General features: G+C 43.1%; 1 protein-coding gene across 17 annotated transcripts in view; it reads left to right on the forward strand.

Annotated features, from left to right (window-relative positions):
• Window positions 1-4764: 4764 nt before the first annotated feature.
• KIF13A (kinesin family member 13A) overlaps window positions 4765-20252 on the forward strand; it is a 230127-nt gene continuing 214639 nt past the window's right edge. For all 17 annotated transcript variants that reach the window (XM_015135607.3, XM_078000923.1, XM_015135612.3 and 14 more), the window contains exons 1-2: window positions 4765-4991; window positions 5216-5306. In XM_015135607.3, the coding sequence (XP_014991093.2) occupies window positions 4937-4991; window positions 5216-5306 (146 nt within the window). In that variant the 5' untranslated portion in view covers window positions 4765-4936. The remainder of the gene's footprint in view (window positions 4992-5215; window positions 5307-20252) is intronic.

Consider the following 20252-nt stretch of genomic DNA (forward strand, 5'->3'; position numbering starts at 1 on the left):
GCTGGAGTGCAGTGGCTTGATCTTGGCTCACTGCAACCTCTTGTCTCCTGGGTTCAAACAATTCTTATACCTCAGCTTCCCAAGTAGCTGGGATTACAGTCATGTGCCACCATGCCCAGATAATTGTTTTGTATTTTTAGTAGAGACAGAGATTCACTGGATTGGCCAGGCTGGTCTTGAACTCCTGGACTCAAGTGATCCGCCCACCTCAGTCTCCCAAAATGCTGGGATTACAGGTATGGGCCACCATGCCCAACTAGTAAACTCTTCATAGAAGAGGTGAGGACTAATCTGGTCTTTAAAGTTGGAAAGGGTTGGAAAAGCAGAAAGAAGAGTCATTCTGCAAAGAAGCAGTGGGAACTGTTTTTTTTTTTTTTTTTTTTTTGAGACGGAGTCTTGTTCTGTCGCCCAGGCAGGAGTGCAGTGGCTCAATCTTGGCTTACTGCAAGGTCCGCCTCCCGGGTTCACGCCATTCTCCTGCCCCAGCCTCCCGAGTAGCTGGCACTACAGGCGCCTGCCACTGCGCCCGGCTAATTTTTTGTATTTTTAGTAGAGACAGGGTTTCACTGTGGTCTCGATCTCCTGACCTCGTGATCTGCCCGCCTCGGCTTCCCAAAGTGCTGGGATTATAGGCGTGAGCCACCGCGCCTAGCCAGGAACTGCTTTTTTAACCTGTAACACCAAATGAATCATGCCCCTCTCACCTTAAGACTTATTCTTCTCATCCATTCATGGTGTTATGGGCCATCATCCTCCCAATCCCTTTCTCAGTCACTTGCAATCCTTCCCCTCCCTCAATCCTCACATCCCATTGGTTGCTAAATTGTTCCGCTTTTCTCGCTGCAGTAAGTTCTGCATCTGTTCCTTCTGCTCCATTTGTGCTATCATTGGCTTTGTTCACGCTATCATCATCACCTCTCATCTGGATGACTACAATAGCCCTCTGGATGGATACAGTGTTGCCAAATTAATTACCCTGAATCAATGCTCTGAATATGTCAATCCCTGGCTCCAAATTCAAATGCTTCATTCAGTTCCTATTGCCTTTGCAATAAACATGAAATTTCTCAGGCACTCAAGGCTTTCATGATCTGGCAGAGAATGAGGGACAAGGAGAAAATGAGACAGAGAGGGGATTGATTAAATTTTGTATAACCAACCTTCCTTCCTTCCTTCCCTCCTCCCTTTTCTTTCTTTCTTCCTTCCTCTCTTTCTTTCTTTTTTTTTGAGACTGAGTCTACCCTGTTGCCCAGGCTGGAGTGCAGTGGTACAATCATGGCTCACTGCAGCCTTGACCTAGGCTTTCTAGCAATCCCCCTGCTTCAGCCTCCCAAGTAGCTGGAACCACAGGCACATGCCATCACGCCTGGCTAATTTTTTATTTTTTGTAGAGACAGAGTCTCCCTATGTTGCCCAGGCTGGTCTCAAACTCCTGGGTTCAAGTGATCCTCCCACCTTGGCCTCCCAAAGTGCTGAGACTTCAGGCATAAGCCACTGTACCTGGCCTCTGTATTAGTTTCTTAAGACTGCTGTAACAAATGACCATGAACTGGGTGGCATAAGACAACAGAAATTTAGTGTCTCACAGTTCTGGTGGCTAGAAGTCTCAAATCAAGGTGTCAGCAGAGCCACGTTTCCTCTGGAGGCTTCCTTTCCTCTTCCTAGCTTCTGCTGGCTCCTGGCAAACCTTGGCTTGTGACTTTATCACTCCAATCGCTGCCTCTGTCTTCACATGGTCTTCCTCCCTGTGTATCCAAATCCCCCTCTCCTTTCTCTAATAAAGACACTAGTCAGGCCAGGTGCGGTGGCTCATACCTGTAATCCCAACACCTTGGGAGGCCGAGGTGGGTGGATCACCTGAGGTCAGAAGTTCGAGAGCAGCCTGGGCAACATGGCAAAACCCCATCTCTACTAAAAATACAAACATTAGCTAGGCATGATGGCACACGCCTGTAGTCCCAACTACTTGGGAGGCTGAGGCAGGAGAATTGCTTGAACCTGGAAGTGGAGGTTGCAGTGAGTTGAGATCATGCCACTGAACTCCAGCCTGGGCGACAGAGCGAGACTCTGTCTCAAAAAAAAAAAAAAAAAAAAAGACACTAGTCATTGGATTTAGGGCCCATCCTAACCCAGTATGGCCTCATCCTAACTTAATTATTTCTGCCAAGACCCTGTTTCCAAATAAGGTCACATTCACAGGTACTGGAGGTTATGGCTTGTACATACCTTTTTGGGAGATACAAATTCAACCCTCTACAATTCCCATTGACAGAAACTGCCAGAGCAATGACTTAGCATAGGGATGGCATCTTGCTTGTGAAAAGGTCCTGGATAAAGTGAAGAATTTCAGGAATGGTGGGAGGTAATATTAAATAGGGTAGGCCAGAGTGGTTTTTTGTTTGTTTACTTGTTTGTTTTTGAGATGGAGTTTGGCTCTTGTTGCCCAGGCTGGAGTGCAACGGCATGATCTCAGCTCACCACAACCTCTGCCTCCTGGGTTCAAGCGATTCTCCTGTCTCAGCCTCCCTAGTAGCTGAGATTACAGGCATGTGCCACCATGCCTGGCTAATTTTGTAATTTTAGTAGAGATGGGGTTTCTCCATGTTGGTCAGGTGGGTCTGGGACTCCCGACCTCAGGTGATCTGCCCGCCTCGGCCTCCCAAAGTGCTGGGATTACAGGCATGAGCCACTGCGCCCAGCCTGAGAGTTTTTTGAACAATAGAATAGCATGCATGATTAACGGATAAAGTTCTAATTTTGTGAAAAATCAGTCTGGAAGCTGGATTTAGGAGTGATTAGAGGAAGGCAAAGCTAGGAAGGTTAAGAAGATGTCTTAGTAGCCCAAAAGTGAAGAGGTATGCACAGACCTAGATTCTTAGCCCCAGAAGGCTGGAAATTTCACCTCTTTCTGGGCAGCAGCCAAAAGTCTGTAGCAAAAGCCTGCAACAGTGTTTGTAACATAGTAGGGCGCTCAGAACACATTTGTTGAACAAGTGAATGGACAGGCAAAGTGAGATTGCACCAGTAGGAATGGAGAGGAGGAAAGATGAAACAGGCCCTTCAGAGGTGGACTGAGATAGCTGGCTCTACAATAAGGTGGGGCTGAAGTAGCTGTCTTCCAGTGTACACAGGGGACTGGCTCCAGGATCATCCAAAACCATTCACACTCAAATCTGACGATCAGCTCTGCAGAACCCACAAACAGGAAAAGTTGGATCTCCCATTTTTAACCTGCCAAATACTGTCTTTTCTTGTTTCTTTTTTTTTTTTTTTTTTTTTTTTTTTTGAGACAGGGTCTTGCTTTGTTGCCTAGGCTAGAGTGCAGTGGTGTGAACATGGCTCACTGCAGCCTCAACCTTCCAGGCTCAAGCGATCCTCCCACCTCAGCCGCTCCAGTAACTGAGACTACAGACACGTGCCACCATGCCCGGCTATTTTTGTAATTTTTTTTTGGCGAGATGGGGTTTCTTTACATTGCCCAGGCTGGTCTTGAACTCCTGGCCTCAAGTGATCCTCCCGCCTCAGCCTCCCAAAGTGTTGGGATTACAGGCGTAAGCCACTGTGCCAGAGCACGAATATTGTATTTTCAATTAGACTTTGGTTGAAAAAAAGCCACGTGTAAATGGACTCGTGCAGTTCAAACCCGTGTTGTTTGAGAGTCAAGGGTAGCGTCTTAACATCAGGCCCATAGCTCGGCACCTGGTGGAGGCGGACGAGGCCTCTTCTAGCACCTGCCCCACACTTTCTAGCATAATAGGTCTCCACGCCCTCTTTTCCACCTTAGCGTGTGCTTCTGCATCATGCTATGCATGTTTCTGTGTGTCCTCAACAGCACCCTGCACACAGTAAAACCTCAGTACATCTTCCAATAAGTGGATTTCTAGATTTAAGCAAAATCGAAAGATTCCTGCATCTAAACTCTGGATTTTTGACTTCTGTACGCTTCAAAATGCCTGGCACTCGGTGAGCGCATCTTAAGCACTTGTTGAACCAAACAGAATAAATCAGATTCGCCCAGTTCCGCCCTGGCAGCGAGGTCTGCATTTGGCAGGATGACAGAAACCATTGCTATTAAATTCTTATGTAAGAGTTAATGGCCCTTCCAGCCCACTTGACATCCCTCCCACGACAAGAGAGGCCGGGAAGGGAAGAGAGCACTATTTACAAACATACACTGTTTCGGTGGTGGATTCACAGATTCATTTCTAGTCTCGGTTCACCACAGAGATCTTAAAATACCGCTGCAGGCTCCGTGTGGGACAGAGGGGGCGGCGTGCCGGGGCTCGTAGGGGAAGGCCTGCCCACCCAGTGCGGCGGGCCGTGGTCCTTGCTGCCGTCCCGGGGCTCCGGGTGGCAGCGGCGCCAGAAGGCGGCTGGAGCTCACGGTATCCGGGGGGGCCCCGCGGGCGCCGGTGCAGGCTTGGCCTGGGAGGTCCCCTGGGGAAACAATGCGTCCCGCCCCGGACTGCAGCCTCCCCTAAGCGCCGCGCCGCTCGCCGCTCCCCTCACTGCCGTCCCGCCGCTCCAGGGGGCGCCGCGCGTGGCCGTGTCCGGCCTCTCCCGAGCCCCGGCGGGTGGCGGGAGCGGAACATGGCGGCGCGGGGCCCCGGGCAGCCGCGAGGGGCCGCGGCGCTGCGGTCTGCGCTGGGGCGGCGCGGGTAGAGCTGCGCCTGGGCCGGGCGGCGAGGCCTCCTCCCCGCCCGCCGCCGCCGCCGCGCCCCGCCCCGCGCGCCTGCCCCTCCCCGGGCCGCGGCCGTGCCCCGCGTCGCGCTCCCCCGGGATGGCCCGCGCGCCTCGGCGCTGCCTCTCGGAGCTCAAGGCAGAGCGGCGGCGGCCGCGCTCGGGGGGCGCGCGGCTGCAGCGGCGGCGGCGCCGCGCGTGAGGGGCCTCCTCAGGCCGAGCGGTCGCGGCGAGCGGCCGGGCTAGCGCAGCCAACATGTCGGATACCAAGGTAAAAGTTGCCGTCCGGGTCCGGCCCATGAACCGACGAGGTGAGGAGCTTTTCGCTCTTTTTTATTTCTGCTCGGGCTGAGGGCGGGGGCAACTTTGGAAACTGCGGGGCCGGGACGGCGAGAGCGCGGCCGGGGCGGAGGCGGCGTCCGCGCTGGCCGTGGTGCCCGGGGCGCCGTCTCCAGGCTCGGCAGCCTTCAGGGACGGAGCCCCGCGCGGCGCGGATGCTGGACTTTGCAACGTCCCTTTCTCTCTGTGCTTTCAGAACTGGAACTGAACACCAAGTGCGTGGTGGAGATGGAAGGGAATCAAACGGTCCTGCACCCTCCTCCTGCTAACACCAAACAGGGAGAAAGGTAAAGCGGGTTCCCAGAGGGCGGCTGGGAGGATCCAGCCTCTCGGGGTCCCGCAAGTTTGAGCCAGGAAAATGGGAGTGCTCTTTCCTATTGTTAGGAGGATGGCTTCAAGTTTGTCGCCCGCTCCTGTTTGAAGCTGTTGCAAGTCCAAGTTCCTCTCCTCCCTCGCCCGCCTTCCCCTCCATCTAGAGCGGCGGCAGGCAGGGCACCCTGGCCACAGCCAGCACCAGTCAGCTGAGTCCGGGCGGGCTGCGAGGCACCCGGGAGGGAGAGGGCCGGATGGGACCCTATAGGTGATTCGCCCAGCCGCCACATTTTACAGACAGGAAAACTGAGGCCCGAGGCCGGCAGGTGACCAGCCCACGTCCTCATTGTTCGTGGAACCCAGTGCCCGGGATTCTTTTCGTCACTGCAGCGTTCGTTTCCTTTGGCAGAATTGTTTAGGGACAGTGTGTGTAAAATGGGAGGAAAAAATAGAGCAAGTCTTGTACGATGCAGACTCAGGCTGGGCTAGTTAACACCTATTTTAGTTGTTGTTGCTGCTGAGTTGAGATAATGCCTCAATGTAATGCGCGAATTTTGATTTTCAAAGAAACAAAAGTAGGGCCCTGAACTGTATAGACACTGAGGGATGTTTAAAAAGGGGCTGTATTTACTAGATGGCAACATATTTGCATTTGAAAAGTGGTAACTGTTGGATCCTTATTATGTTCCATGCAGCAGTATGGGATAATGCCCCAAAATAATTTGAATATTTGGCATTTTTCTAGTAAGCCTCTGAGAAGAAATCGGTTGGAATTCATTCAATATAATAATGCAGTAGGTTGTGAATATATATGTGTGAAAAAACGGGATAGTTTACAAAATTAATTTTCATTGGAAAAATGAATATGAGTTTTTGTTTCCAAGAATCACCTGTTGATTGATGGAATACAATTTAGTGAATTTCGTTCTTCAGAGATTTTCACTGAAGAGAGACTCTGATGCAGGGTTTGTTACATTATTGCTTAGAGAAGCGATGCCTCCATTCTATAATGTGTGGTGTTCAAGCTCAGTTTTGCCAAATTTGGGGAAATAAATCATGAGGAGATAAGATTGGAGATTCTTTGCTTTTCGTGTTGAGCATAGCAGTTTTTATCCAGTTTGCAAACATTCTGCTACCTTTAGCAGATTCTAGTGGTGATACCAAATAGCTAAGCTATATTTAAAATGTTGTGTTTAACACTGGATGTAGTGTTTATTGTACATTGTACTGAATGTTGTTTAGTAATGGATGTATTTTTAGATGCATTTATAGCAGTGTAGATAGTATGGTATATTTCATGGTGATAGTAAGTCAACTCATTGAATACATTAAATATTTACAGATTAAATTAGATGCCCATATCACCAACGAATGTACCGCCCCAGCCCCCCGCAAACTGGGTATCGTTACATTGTTTCGGGAAAAAATTCTATTGGGTCAGATTCTTGAAAGCAGTCTGGGGGAACAGGTAGAATATTTTTTAGCTCCTGTTGTGTAGCTGCTGCTATTTTTCCTTGCTGGCTTGGCACCTGCTCCTTGTCACTCTTAACCATAAGGAGTGCGACTGTTAGCTACTGTTTAATGACATGAAGTGTTGTCATTTGTGAAGAGAAACAGATTTGATTTTGTGGAATTTGGATACAATCTATAACTGTGGACAGTTGGTTCCAAATGCTAAGTAATCAGTTGATCGTTTTCCGGGCTGAACCACGTTAGTTACTAATCAGGATCTTTTAGGTAAATATTTGAAGAGTGATTTTGGGATCTATTCATCTGCTTACTTACTGTGATAGTCTCTTATCTGGAGTTATAAAAATAGCATTGAAATATGGGTACTCTCGTGTTTTGTCCTTCTGACAGATCTAATTCTTTGAGTAGCAGATGAGCTTTCCATGGGATTCTGTCTGAGTACCGGTCATTTCGTTTACAGACAAATTGAGGAGTCAACACAACAGTGCTCCTTGTACATTAGGATGACTGTCTTTGCACAGATGAAGACACCAAATGCATTTTTATTTTCATTATGCAGCTTGGTTTCATATTTCTCCACAGACTTTTCCCTTAAAGTAACAGTGCGTTTAAAAATAGAAACAATTCCTCCCTTGGGTTCTGGGTTGATTAATTGCAGCAATGCTTCATGCTATGTTTGCAGTTCATTTCTGTCATTGGTTTTTAGATAGTGCTCAGGGCAGGGCAAAGGTGAAGAGTAGAATACTGAGAATGTTATTATTTTTCATACCTACAAGTCCAAGGTTTGAAGTGTAAGAGGTCTTTAAATGCATATTGGCAGACCTGTGTCGAATTGAGAATTACTGTTTTTCTGAAAGTTGTAAGAAATTACCAATGATTAACCATGGATAGAAATTCAAGGTTAGTGGGTGAAAGTTTTCAGTCTTACCAGTAAAAGCAAGTGAGATTGCACTGATGTCCAGGGAAAACAAACAAACAAACAAACAGATGGGGTCAACTTTCATGATTTCCCCATTTACAAAACCAAAGCCAACACTGTGTAGCAAGGACTAAAAGATCAGAGGATCTCTGAGGTTAAAGATGTTTGTTTTGTTGCTGAAATTCTAGTATTGTAATACATTGCATAGGTCCAGGTTAGTAATTGCTACGTATACTGATCACCATTCTGAAACATTAAGACATATGGATTTGTTTCTTAAAATACCATTGCATTGCTCTCCAGGAGACATGAAGTTCAGATCATTTCAATACCATGCTCAGCATAGGGGATTCTAAGATACTTGTGGATCTAGTACCTACACCAGAGTCACTCACCTTGGAGAGATAGGTGAGAGGGAGGAAAAAAATAGTTAAAATACAACGTGGTAAATTACACTGGTGTATACTTTTGCCATTTCCTGAACCACATAATTTCGAAATTCTGTTTCCTCTTCTTTCTCTCCCTTGAGGCTGTGAACTCCCTGAAGGCAGGTACCTTGTCCTACTTCTCTTTATGCCTCATGCTCCCGCATACTGGCACTTAGCAAGGGCTTAGCAAATGTGATGGGAGCATTGAGGAGGGGCTGTGGATGCTACCCAAGGTCCTGGCAACTTGCCAAGACAGGTGGTGTTTGTGTGGTCTTATGGATGCTGAGAGTACAGGTTCACTTTTGCAAGATGAGGAGAGAGTCCTTTGCCAATGAAAGTGAAAGCATACCTGCCACATGTTGCTTCTGGGTGATTGTACGTGTGTGAGTGAGGGTGTGGAGTACGATTCAGAAGCAAGGCAGTTCTGGACTGGGTGAGGTGGCTCACACCTGTAATCCCAGCACTTTGGGAGGCTAGGGTGGGTGGATCACTTGAGGCCAGGAGTTTGAGACGACTCTGGCCAACATGGTGAAACCCTGTCTCTCCTAAAAATATGAAAATTAGCCGAGTGTTGTGGAGCATACCTGTAATCTCAGCTGCCTGGGAGCCTAAGGCGGGAGAATCGCCTGAACCTTGGAGGTGGAGGTTGCCATGAGCCAAGATTGTGCTACTGCACTCTCGCCTGGGCAACTGAGTGAGACTGCATCTCAAAAAACAAAACAAAACAAAACAAAACAGCCAGACAGTTCTGGGGGTGGGGTGGGTGTGGGTGAAGGGATGGAGTAGGATGAAGGGAGCAATGGAATGAGAATCCCTAACTTGCTATAAAGGCTGACATACACAGTGAAACATCTCCCTCTTCACTCCTGCTGTCATCCCTACTTTGCCCATTTCTTCACCTCTCTGAAAATGGGTAGCCACTGTCACTTAGTTCTCATGCCTTTTTCTCCAGATATATATGTGCCTTTTTAATACACACAACTATGTACACAAATAAGTATCTTATTTATATATATTTTAAGAAATATCTTTGGTATCTTTCTTTTTTTTTTTTTTGAGACGGAGTCTTGCACTGTTGCCTGGGCTGGAGGGCAGTGGCGCAATCTCAGCTCACTGCAACCTCTGCCTCCCGGGTTCAAGCGATTTTCCTGCCTTAGTCTCCCAAGTAGCTGGGATTACAGGTGGCCATCACCACACCCAGCTAATTTTTTTTTGTATTTTTAGTAGAGACGGGGTTTCACTATGTTGGCCAGGTTGGTCTCAAACTCCTGACCTCGTGATCTGCCTGCCTGGGCCTCCCAAAGTGCTGGGATTACAGGCATAAACCACTGCACCCGGCTCCCTTTGGAATCTTTCAATACCAGCATATTAAGACTTACTCATTCTTTTTTACATTCAATGTGAATGGTGGTGGTGGTTTTTTAAAATATAGGTGGTTGGCTTATGGGTCTGATCCCCGTGACTTTTAGGATGCTATGCTGTGAAAAGAATACAGTGGAACTTGCTTTCTACAGAAGTTTTGTTCTTAATTATTTTATGTAAGTGAATTGTAAGGTAAGACTCCAAAATAAAGTACGTATCTAACCTGCTGTGTAAAAATAAAATGTTGGGCTAAATATGGGCTCTCAGTAGAAGAGCATGAAAGTTTTTAGCTTCCTGTTCATATTTTCCATATGGCAGGATGAACAATACACCTTGCGAATCGTGCGAGGGAGGGTCAGTGGAAGAAAGCTTCCTCTTAATCAACTTTGTATGTATTTTCTAGTTTATTCACCAGCGATATCCCTTTCTGAACATCTGAAATCCAAAATGCTCCAGATTCGTGGGGGCCAGGCGCAGTGGCTCACACCTGTAATCCCAGCACTTTGGGAGGCCAAGGCAGGCAGATCACCTGAGGTCAGGAGTTTGAGACCAGCCTGGCCAACATGATGAAGCCCCGTCGCTACTAAAAAAATAGAAAAGTTTGCTGGGTGTGGTGTTACACACCTGTAATCCCAGCTACTTGGGAGGCTAAGGCAGAAGAACTGCTTGAACCCAGGAGGCAGAGGGTGCGGTGAGCCGAGACTGAGCCATTGCACTCCAGCCTGAGCAGCAACAGGAGCAAAACTCCATCTCAAAAAAAAAAAAAAGAGAGAAAAAAAAAAAAGAATTCTCAGTTGGTAGGTATATAATGCATATATTCTAAATTCAAGAAAAATTCAAAATCCAAAACACTTCTGGTCCCAAGCATTTTGGGTAAGGGCTATTCAGTCTGTAAATGTTGCAAGTTTTTATTTCTAAGCTGGCTTCCTCCACCATTCTGAAGGCTTCTAGAATGGTTCCTTGGCTCCTGTGTCTCTGTAGACCAGAAATTTAAATATTAGTGAAAGTCATACATAATTAGAAAGATAAGTCACCTAAGAAGCGGTAATACTCCACATTATAAAATCACCTGTGGGACTTTGAATTCTCTTTTCTGTGTTGTTATTCTTATCTCTGCCCATATTACAGAGTTAATTGTAAGAAAGCAAAGAATAAGGCTGGGTGCAGTGACTCACGCCTGTAATCCCAGCACTTTGGGAGGCTGAGGCAGGCAGATCACAAGGTCAGGAGATCGAGATCATCTGGCCAACATGGTGAAACCCCATCTCTACTAAAATACAAAAAATTAGCCTGGTGTGTTAGCGTGAGCCTATAGTCCCAGCTTCTTGGGAGGCTGAAGCAGGGGAATGCTTGAACCCGGGAGGCAGAGGTTGCAGTGAGCCAAGATTGCGCCAGTGCACTCCAGCCTGGTGACAGAGCAAGACTCCGTCTCAAAAAAAAAAAAAAAAAATTTAGGTTTCACTAGTATAGGAGTGACCATTCTTCAGGCATGACATGAGTGGGAGTTTAAGGAGCGTTATAATGGGCTATTTTCATTAGCTATTAACATTTTCAATTTGTTTTAAAATAAAGGTACATGAAATCTTACTTTAAAAAACAAGACATTAGAGCTGGGCATGGTGGCTCATGCCTGTAATCCCAGCACTTTGGGAGGCCAAAGTGGGCAAATTGCCTGAGCTCAGGAGTTCAAGACCAGCCTGGGCAACATGGTGAAACCCTCTCTGTACAAAAAAAGACAAAAATTAGCTGGGCATGATGGCATGCACCTGTAGTCCCAGCTACTTGGGAGGCTGAGGTGGTAGTATCGCTTGAGCCTGTGAAGTTGAGGCTGCAGGGAGCTGAGATCACACCACTGCGCTCCAGGCTGGGTTACAAAGTAAGACCCTGACTCAAAAAAACAAAAACAGAAACAAACCAAAACAAAACAAAAATGAAAACGTTGGGAATGATAGTAAGAAGTGTTAAGAAAAATAAACAGGCCAGGTGCGGTGATTCACGCCTGTAGTCCCAGCACCTTGGGAGGCCGAGGCGGGTGGATCACTAGGTCAAGAGATTGAGACCATCCTGGCCAACATGGTGAAACCTTGTGTCTACTAAAAATACAAAAGTTAACTGGGCGTGGTGGTAGGCGCCTGTAGTCCCAGCTATTCGGGAGGCTGAGGCAGGAGTATCACTTGAACCCAGGAGGCATAGGTGGCAGTGAGCCGAGATCATGTCACTGCACTCCAGCCTGGCGACACAGGGAGACTCCGTCTCAAAAAAAAAAAAAAAAAAAAGAAAAGAAAAAAAGAAAGAAACAAAACTAAAAGTAATTATAATGCAGTGTAGTTTAGAGTTGTTATTTCATATTATTTTGTTGATAGTCAACAGTTAAAAATACATTTTAAATTATGAACTTGTATATGTATATTTCAAAGGTTCATGAAAAAATACTCTTAACTGTATGCGATGTTTTTCCGTCCCCTTCTGTTAGAATTCATTAAAAAAATGATGGCTGTGTCTTACTGAATTATTTCTCAACTCACTAATGAGTCACAAACTTATATTTTGAAAACCATAGGTTTAGTGAGTAAGAACTTGGGCCCTGGGTTTTTTTTTTTTTTTTTTTTTTAAACCTGTGTACACAGATTTAAAGTGTGAAGTAGTTATAAAATTTATAAAGGCTGTGTTAAAAAAAAAAAAAAACAGGTCCTCCTCTTCATTTCTTTCCCCAGAGGCAACCACTTTTAGTGGTTTTAGTTCATTGTTTTGGAATTTCCCGCCATATTTCTGAATAACATTCTGGTAGTGCTAGTTTTTTATTTGGTCTCTTTGTTCTCTTTCTCTGCTTTATTCTCACCTCACCCCCAAATTCTTCCCACCTGCTCCCTATTTTCCCAAAATAGTAATTTTGGTTGGATCAATATTTAGTGTTGACATTATTTATATGACTATACCGAACATTGTTGACATTGAGCTATGAGTTGTTCAACGAATTCTTGTCATACAAACCTTTTTGTTTTGCCTGGCGTTAATAATTGTTACTTTTTTCCCTCTTTTTTTCTTTATTTTGCTTCTTTTTCTGTGTACTTATTATGCCAACATCCAAACTCTCTGCTGCTTGCCTAAATCTTTTTTCAAGACTTTCAAACATAAAAGGTACTCTTTGGAGTTCCTCTTCTTAGAGGCATTTCTCCTTGGCTCTTCTTACGTGTTCTGTTGTGATCTGGTAGCCCTCTCAGCTTGGAGCAGTTGCCTCCCTGGGGTTTCCCGCACCATCATTCAGGGGATTCCCTTGACCTTTCTTCTGTGTGGCATCTCCTATTTTTCTATTTTCCTTCCCTTCTTCTTGGTTTCCTGCTTCCATTTTGTAGAGCACATCCTTCAGTAGTTTCCTAAGAAAGCATGATTGGAAGGTGAAGTTTTTTGAAACTATGAAAAGTATCTTAATTCCACCTACTCACCTTATTGATAGTGTGGCTGTGTATCATATTCTACTTTAAAGACATTATTCCACTGTCTTTTATCTTTCATTGCTTCTGTTGAGAAGTTATTTGGGTTTCTAATCCTTTGGATGTGACCTAGTTTGTTCCCCTCTGGAATCTGTTAGAATTTTTTTTCCCTGTTTTTGTTAAATCACAATAGTGGGCCTTTTTGACCTGGAAACTCATATCTTTCAGTTCTGAAAAAAATATTGTTGAATTAGTTCATTAATAAGACTTTCTATTTGTTTTCTCTGTTTTTTTCTGGAACACCTAATAGGACATGGGGTTTCCTGAACTGGTCTTCTGATGGTTTTATTTTTTCTTTTTACTTTTTACCTCTTGTCTTTTTGTCCTACCTTTTGAGAGATTTCCTACACTATATCTTACAAGCCTTATGTTTAATCCTTATGATTAATTTTTCTTTTCTGCTGTCACATTTTTAATTTTCAAGAGCTCTTTTTTTGGCCTCCTTTTTTTTTTTTAAGCATTTTATTCTTGTTTCTTTTGTGGTATCTTCTCTGTCTATCTGAGGATGTTAATGATAATTTTCTCCATATAGTTTGCTTTTTGTTTTCTCCCTAAAGCACATTGTTTTGTTTGTTTGTTTTGGTGTATTTTATGTTAAGGACATTTCTCAGATGTAACTGTATCTCAGCTAAACTCTGGGGTTTCTCCAGAGCAAGAACTATACATGATTTATCGTTGTGTTCTCAGTGCTTAGATTCAAGAATGCCCCACACCAAAAGCATTTTGTAAATTCTCTTTGCAGTTACTATTATTATTAAAAGTTTTTGTCAAATCCCTTTTCTGTTGAACTTCCAACAATAAAAGCAATAATTTTCTTTTTCTTAAGAACTTCGATAAATGCTAGAATTGAAGGTAGTAGCTACTGTAGACAACTCAGTTACCCACATTCATAAAGATAGTTTGTTACTACAAAAAGCTGGAATTTTTTTTTCTTTTAGATGGAGTCTCGTTCTGTCGCCTAGGCTGGAGTCCAGTGGCACAATCTTGGCGCGCTGCAACCTCTGCCCCTCAGGTTCAATCGATTCTTGTGCCTCAGCCTCCCGAGTAGCTGGGACTACAGGTGTGCATCACCACGCCTGGCTAAATTTTTGTATTTTTAGTAGACATGGGGTTTCGCTGCACTGGTCAGGTTGTTCTCGAACTCCTGGCCTCAAGTGGCCTCCTGGTCCGCCCTCCTTGGCCTCCCAAAGTGCTGGGATTACAGGCGTGAGCCACCATACCCGGCTGGAAAATTTTTAAAAATTATACTTTTTGCATCACTGTTGCAAAAATTTTAGTTAAGAAATTGTTTTGTCCTTTTTAAAAAGGTGTATGCCTATTAGGCTGGAGGAAAATGCCATATTATTATATCTTTTGTCTTACATCTTTTCAGAATGGTACCAAAATGGCTAGTTTATCATCCCACTACTTAACTCAGCTTCCTGTGGCGAAATCCAGCTAGAAATAGTGGAAAACTTGAACTGTCTCCAATTTTCAATAAAATTGCACATGCCATGTACTCATATTTTTAAGAAAATTTACAGGAATAAGTTTCCCTCAAATAGTAAACATTCTCCAGATATCAGTTTATTGGAGTAATCCAACTAAAGTTACCCTTTCTCAAATCTTCCCTGGAACAAGAGCAGAGAAGATGTTTATATGTTTAGAATTTAAAGAAATTTTCAGAATATTACCTGCAAAGGAAACAGAATAGCACAGAAATAAACAAGACATTCAGAAGCACTTAGTGAGATTACTTTGTACCTTGGCATATGAGAAATTTTTATTAATGTCAGAGCTATCAACAAGGGATGTAATGGAAATGCTAAAATTTAGATGAAAACATGTATTAAAACAACAGTTGATTTATGTGAGATCCAGTGGCTATTTTTTCAAGAAAGACCACTCTACAAAATATTTCTGGATATTTAGACATGCAAATGTAAGAAGAAATTCCTCCTTGGAAATTAGTTTATTTGGTATTTTACCGCTGAACAACTAGGTGAAAACTAAATAAAAACAAAATAAAGTTTTCACAGCTCTCTGTAAAATTTTATTTGTGAAAAATGTATAATTCTTATATGCGATTGTAGATCTAAGGTTAAACTCTGTAAAATTTTATGCGTGAAAAATGTGTAATTCTTATATTCAGTTGTAGATCTAAGGTTAAAAAGGAAAAGTAGAGAGGAGAATCCTCCTAGACTCACAGGACTAGAAAGACCTGATAGTTCACCAGTCCAAGCCCCCTCATTTGATTGAATCCAGTGTTAATTTCATGTTATTGTGAGATTAACAATTCGGTGAGTCATTGATCAAGTAGGACTATTTTATCAAATTATCCTTGCAATGTACTTTTCATGTCAAAGCACAATCGTGTCTTTTTTAAAAGTTGCATTGTTAGACACTCTAAAATGTTTTTGCATAGGTAACTTTGTAAGAAGCATGACAGAAACAAAAAAGGGATGTGAGAATCGTTGTCCTACCAAGCTTAACAAATCAGTTATTTTTCCTCGACGTTTATTTTGTCCTTGCCCATGTAATACAAATATTTGCTGTTATAATTTTGTGTTTTGCTTTTCTTCCACTTATATTTTGTCATGCTACATATAGTCATAGTCATAGTTTTCGCATTTATAATTTTAATAATTGAATATAGTCTCTTGAATTTTTAACCATTTCTATATTTTTAGGCCTTACAGTTGTTTCTATTAGAGATTACAAATAAGAGCATCTTCATGAAACATTTTAGTGTCCTTTGCTTGCTAGTTGAAAGGCATTTCTTCTCATGATTGCCAGCACAAAAATACATCTTTGCAATTGTGTGACAACATGAACTATTCTTTTACATTATAGTGAAGCTAAAAGTTGATAATTTCCATATTTAAGTACGAGAGACGACATGGCAAAAATGATTTTGTATGGGTAGTAGTAACAAGATAGGTGGTATTCAAACTTGAATGTACATCAGAATCACCTGGAGGGCCCCACCCTGACAGGTTCTGATTTGGTAGGTCTAGGGTGGAGCCTGGGAATGTGCATTTCCTTTTTTTTTTTTTGAGGCGGAGTCTCACTCTGTTGCCCAGGCTGGAGTGCAGTGGCACCATTTCGGCTCACTGCAAGCTCTGCCTCTCGGGTTCACGCCATTCTCCTGCCTCAGCCTCCCGAGTAGCTGGGTGGTGGCACATGCTTGTAATTCCAGCTACTCAGGAGGCTGAGGCAGGAGAATCGCTTGAACCCGGGAGGTGGAGGTTGCAGTGAGCTGAGATCGCGCCACTGCACTCCAGCCTGGGTGACAGAGCGAGACTCCGTCTCAAAAAATAAAAATAAAAAACCAGGTTCCTAACATAAGGACTCTCTAAACAGATGTATTTAATTAAAGTGCATCTTGCTATTTGTTTTTACTTGAATTACAGTAGAGGGGAAAGAATTACCTAACTTATCTAAATGCAGAGTACTTGCCTATCCTTCACCTGATACTGACTTGTTAGAAGACACAGGTTGTTTCTCAGCTTTCTGGTTTGAGAGTTTTGGGCTTCAATTCCCGGTTTCCAGTCCTGTAATGATGTGACAATTCCAGCAAAGCCATGGGGACCCCATCCATGCAGAGGCTCTGGTCTGGGCTGTGGAGAAGCAGCATGGCACAGTGAACTGTGAGAAGTCTGGGTGCCATCTGGTTCTGCCACCGACTTGGTCTGCTTCTTTGAGATAGCCGTTGATCCTTTTGCAGCTAAGTTTCTTCATCTGTAAAATTGAGGGCTGGACTAGATAGTCTGTAAGGGTTTATTTTCTTTAAGTTGTAATGTTCAGATTGATCCCAACTGTACTTAAATACAGAGTTGAGTTAAATAGAGTAAGTAGGTAACATTTATAGGAGCTGAAATACGTTGCATTTTAATTTACTTCTTGGCCAGGGTGTTAGGTGAACTGAAGAGGACAGGGTCACCATTCTTGGGAGGCTTGGTTTGCATGCAGTAGCTGATAGAGAATGGAAGGTGTCAAATGAAATAAAGCAGCAGCATGAAGTTGTTATCAGCTAGCTGAGAATCCTGGATTCCTTACAGACATTCTACATGCCTCCTTCATTGGCTTGGGTAGTAGCCTTTGCCTGTGTCTACAGAGCATTATAAGAAAATCATCTGATTTGAATCTTTTAATTAGTCTTCATCTTATACAGTTGTGTTATTTGTGGGATCCAGTGATTTTTAAGCTGTTCTTAAAGGTATACAGCTGTTTTATGCAACAAGTATATATGTGTGGGAGTGGAGAAATGACATTTATTGTTGGTTTAGAACTTCCTTGGGCATTGTGTTTTGTTTCTGAGGATTCTGTTGCAACCCTACCAAACTCCAGTTCATCTCCAATATTTCCTGTCTTCCACTGTGGAATAAACTCAGGTTAGTGTGTCTGTGTCTCTGGTTTATGCCCTTTTTCCCTTTCTTTCAAAAGCAGAGTGGTTATTGATTCTGTGGGGCTCTTCAAGGTCTGGTCTGTAGGTTTGTTGAACTGGCTGCTGTTGGAAGAGGCTTGAGGGAAACCTCTGTTCGTAGTTCCCTTAGGGAAAAAAGTTTGGAGCCTTGTTTGTTTTTTTTTTCTCTCTCTCTCTCTCAAAGATGAGGAACAGGAAGGAAGCCTTTGAGGAAAGGGAAGCTTTGTTCTTTGCTGTTGGCCCTTTGTATTGTCTTAGGGAGACACTCCCTAGACTGCACACCCACCACAAATGACCATAAATATTTCTGTGTATCAAGCTGGAGCCTCAGGAAAACCAGAAAGCATAAACGATGAACTGCATAGGCATCCGTTGTGAGTGTTGGAAAGATCTGTCCCGGATTTTGGAAGGGCCACATACAATAAACCAACATGTAGTTTGTTGGACAGATTAACAAGCCTTTAAACATACTTACGTTCTGTTCTAGGGTTTAATAAAACAAGTCCTCAGAATTGATGCCTTTGGTGCCCACCTATTTTCCCAGCTAAAGAGAGAATGTGTAAAGATTTATAGCTGAACTTGCAGTTATAATTGGACCTTTGTAATTGTAAGGTTTTTAAATGAAATACCGTTTTTGGTTTTGTTTTGCCTTTTTGCTCTCTACTTCTAATCATACAGTTAATTAAAGTTTAGTATTCACTATACAAATTGTAACAGGGAATGGTTACATTATGACATTGAGAGAGATCCTTAAAATTACTTGTTTCAAGGATAATGTGTTGAGTAAAGAGGAAGGAGGATAGTAGTGGGGAAGGTTTATCAAGATAACGGTGTTAAATTTGAGCAGCCGTATCCACTTTTAAGCATCTGCTTTTTGAGTCTAGACTTACAAAGAGTTACAGTACAGATAAGTAACATTAGCATGGTAATGCCATTTTAAGTTTTTTGAAGCCTTGAAGTATTGTTGGCTTTGATGGAATAGTATTCCTCTTTCTAGGATTACAGCCTAGTCTACATTTTTATGATGAATTATGCATTGGAAATAGTTTTCAAAAATTGCTGGTCTACTGTAATCCTAAAGAACTTTTTTTAAAGTTCTGTAGCTAGATTATTTAACTAGTTTTTTTCTTTTTTTCCCCCAAGAGTGAATGTTAGCTACCCTTGCTCATTGGTTCTCAGACTTAAGGATTTTTAAAAAACAGTAGAAATAAAAATTTGGATAAACAGAGAGTTCCCAACCTCTTTTAAATGTGCCAAGTAATCACACTGAAACAAGAGCAAGCCAGGCATGGTGACTCACGCCTGTAGTCCCAACTCTTTGGGAGGCAGAGGTGGGAGAATCGCTTGGGCCCAGGGGCTTGAGATCAGCCTGGGCAACATGACAAAACCCCATCTCTACAAAAAATAAAAACATTAGCTGGGTGTGGTAGTGTGCACCTGTAGTCCCAGCTACTTGCAGGGCTGAAATGGGAGGATCACTTGAACGCAGGTGGTCTAGGCTGCAGTGAGCCATGATTATGCCACTGTACTCTAGCCTGGGCCACAGAGTGAGACCCTGTCTCAAAAAAAAAAAAAAAAGAAAAAGAAAAACAAAAGCACTACTAAATCTTAATATTTTATTGTAAAATAAAGGTCAGCTTAACACCAGAATAGGAGAAGGGACATAATCTCAGGATGTAAACCTTGGATACATTTAATTTTGTGAAGTCATCACATTAATTATCTTTTTCCTGGAAATTGATAGAACTATCACCATAGCTATGTGACCCCTGAACTGTGAAGTGCAGTTAGATGTCCCTGGTGCATGCAATGTCTAACAGTACCTCAACTATTGGAGTTCTGAGAATCTTGGGTCCTTCAGGCCAGATCATACTATGAATCATTAAAGGATATTTTCCTTTAAAAATTGACCTGTCTCTGTTATTTGTATGTAGACTGAATTTTTTTAGTGGTAGGCTACATCTTTGCTTTTGTATTTTGATGTATTGAAATAACCTCACCAATCTTTTTAAAAGTTAGCCGAAATAAAATTGAAATTTGTAAAAGTGTTGTAAATTACTTTGTCTCTGAGCTGCAACTTCTCCCCTGGGAATCTCTTATTTGCCTTTTGCACTGTTTTGATAGATCCCTGTTGAGTATAAATAAGTAGTTTTGTAAAGCACTATCAAGTGTTGTGGCCAAGAGTGTGCTCTTTGGAGACAAACTGCTCAGGTAAATAGATACAAGGCTTTTAAGTGATTATAACCTATGTCTGTTCAGTACTCCTATCTGAGCCTATCACTAACATCCTTAGAAAGAATTCAGTAAGTAAGAGGATTAGGGAAAAGGAGGTGCCTGTCATTAACACTCATGGCCAGGCCTACCCAGGATGCAGATATTTAAGTCAAATATTGCATTAAGATTAATAAAGAAAGAGGGGGGCGGGTGAGAAAAGAAAAGGAAAGATAAAAGAAAACTACCTGGTAATTGAAGCAGGCAAAGTGCTGGAAGCATGTAACCGATCTGAAATCTATTTACTTTCACACTGTCATTGGATCTCCTCTCTCAGCATCCTGATATATATATAATTTTTGTATTTTTAGTAGAGACAGGGTTTCACCACGTTGACCAGGCTAGTCTCAAACTCCTGGCCTCAAGTAATCTGCCACCTTGGCCTCCCAAAGTGTTGGGATTACAGGCTTGAGTCACCATGCCCGGCCTGCTTTTATGTATTTCTATACACAGAAACTTAAATTGAATAAATGGATCGAAAACTGTTCTAAGAAAGCATGCATCAATCCCTTATTTAAGAAGACACAAATACATACACGGGCGTTTAGGTTTGTATGGCATATTTTAAAACTTTT

Source organism: Macaca mulatta, chromosome 4 (assembly GCF_049350105.2).
Source record: "Macaca mulatta isolate MMU2019108-1 chromosome 4, T2T-MMU8v2.0, whole genome shotgun sequence".
In the NCBI taxonomy this organism is placed as follows: Eukaryota; Metazoa; Chordata; class Mammalia; order Primates; family Cercopithecidae; genus Macaca; species Macaca mulatta.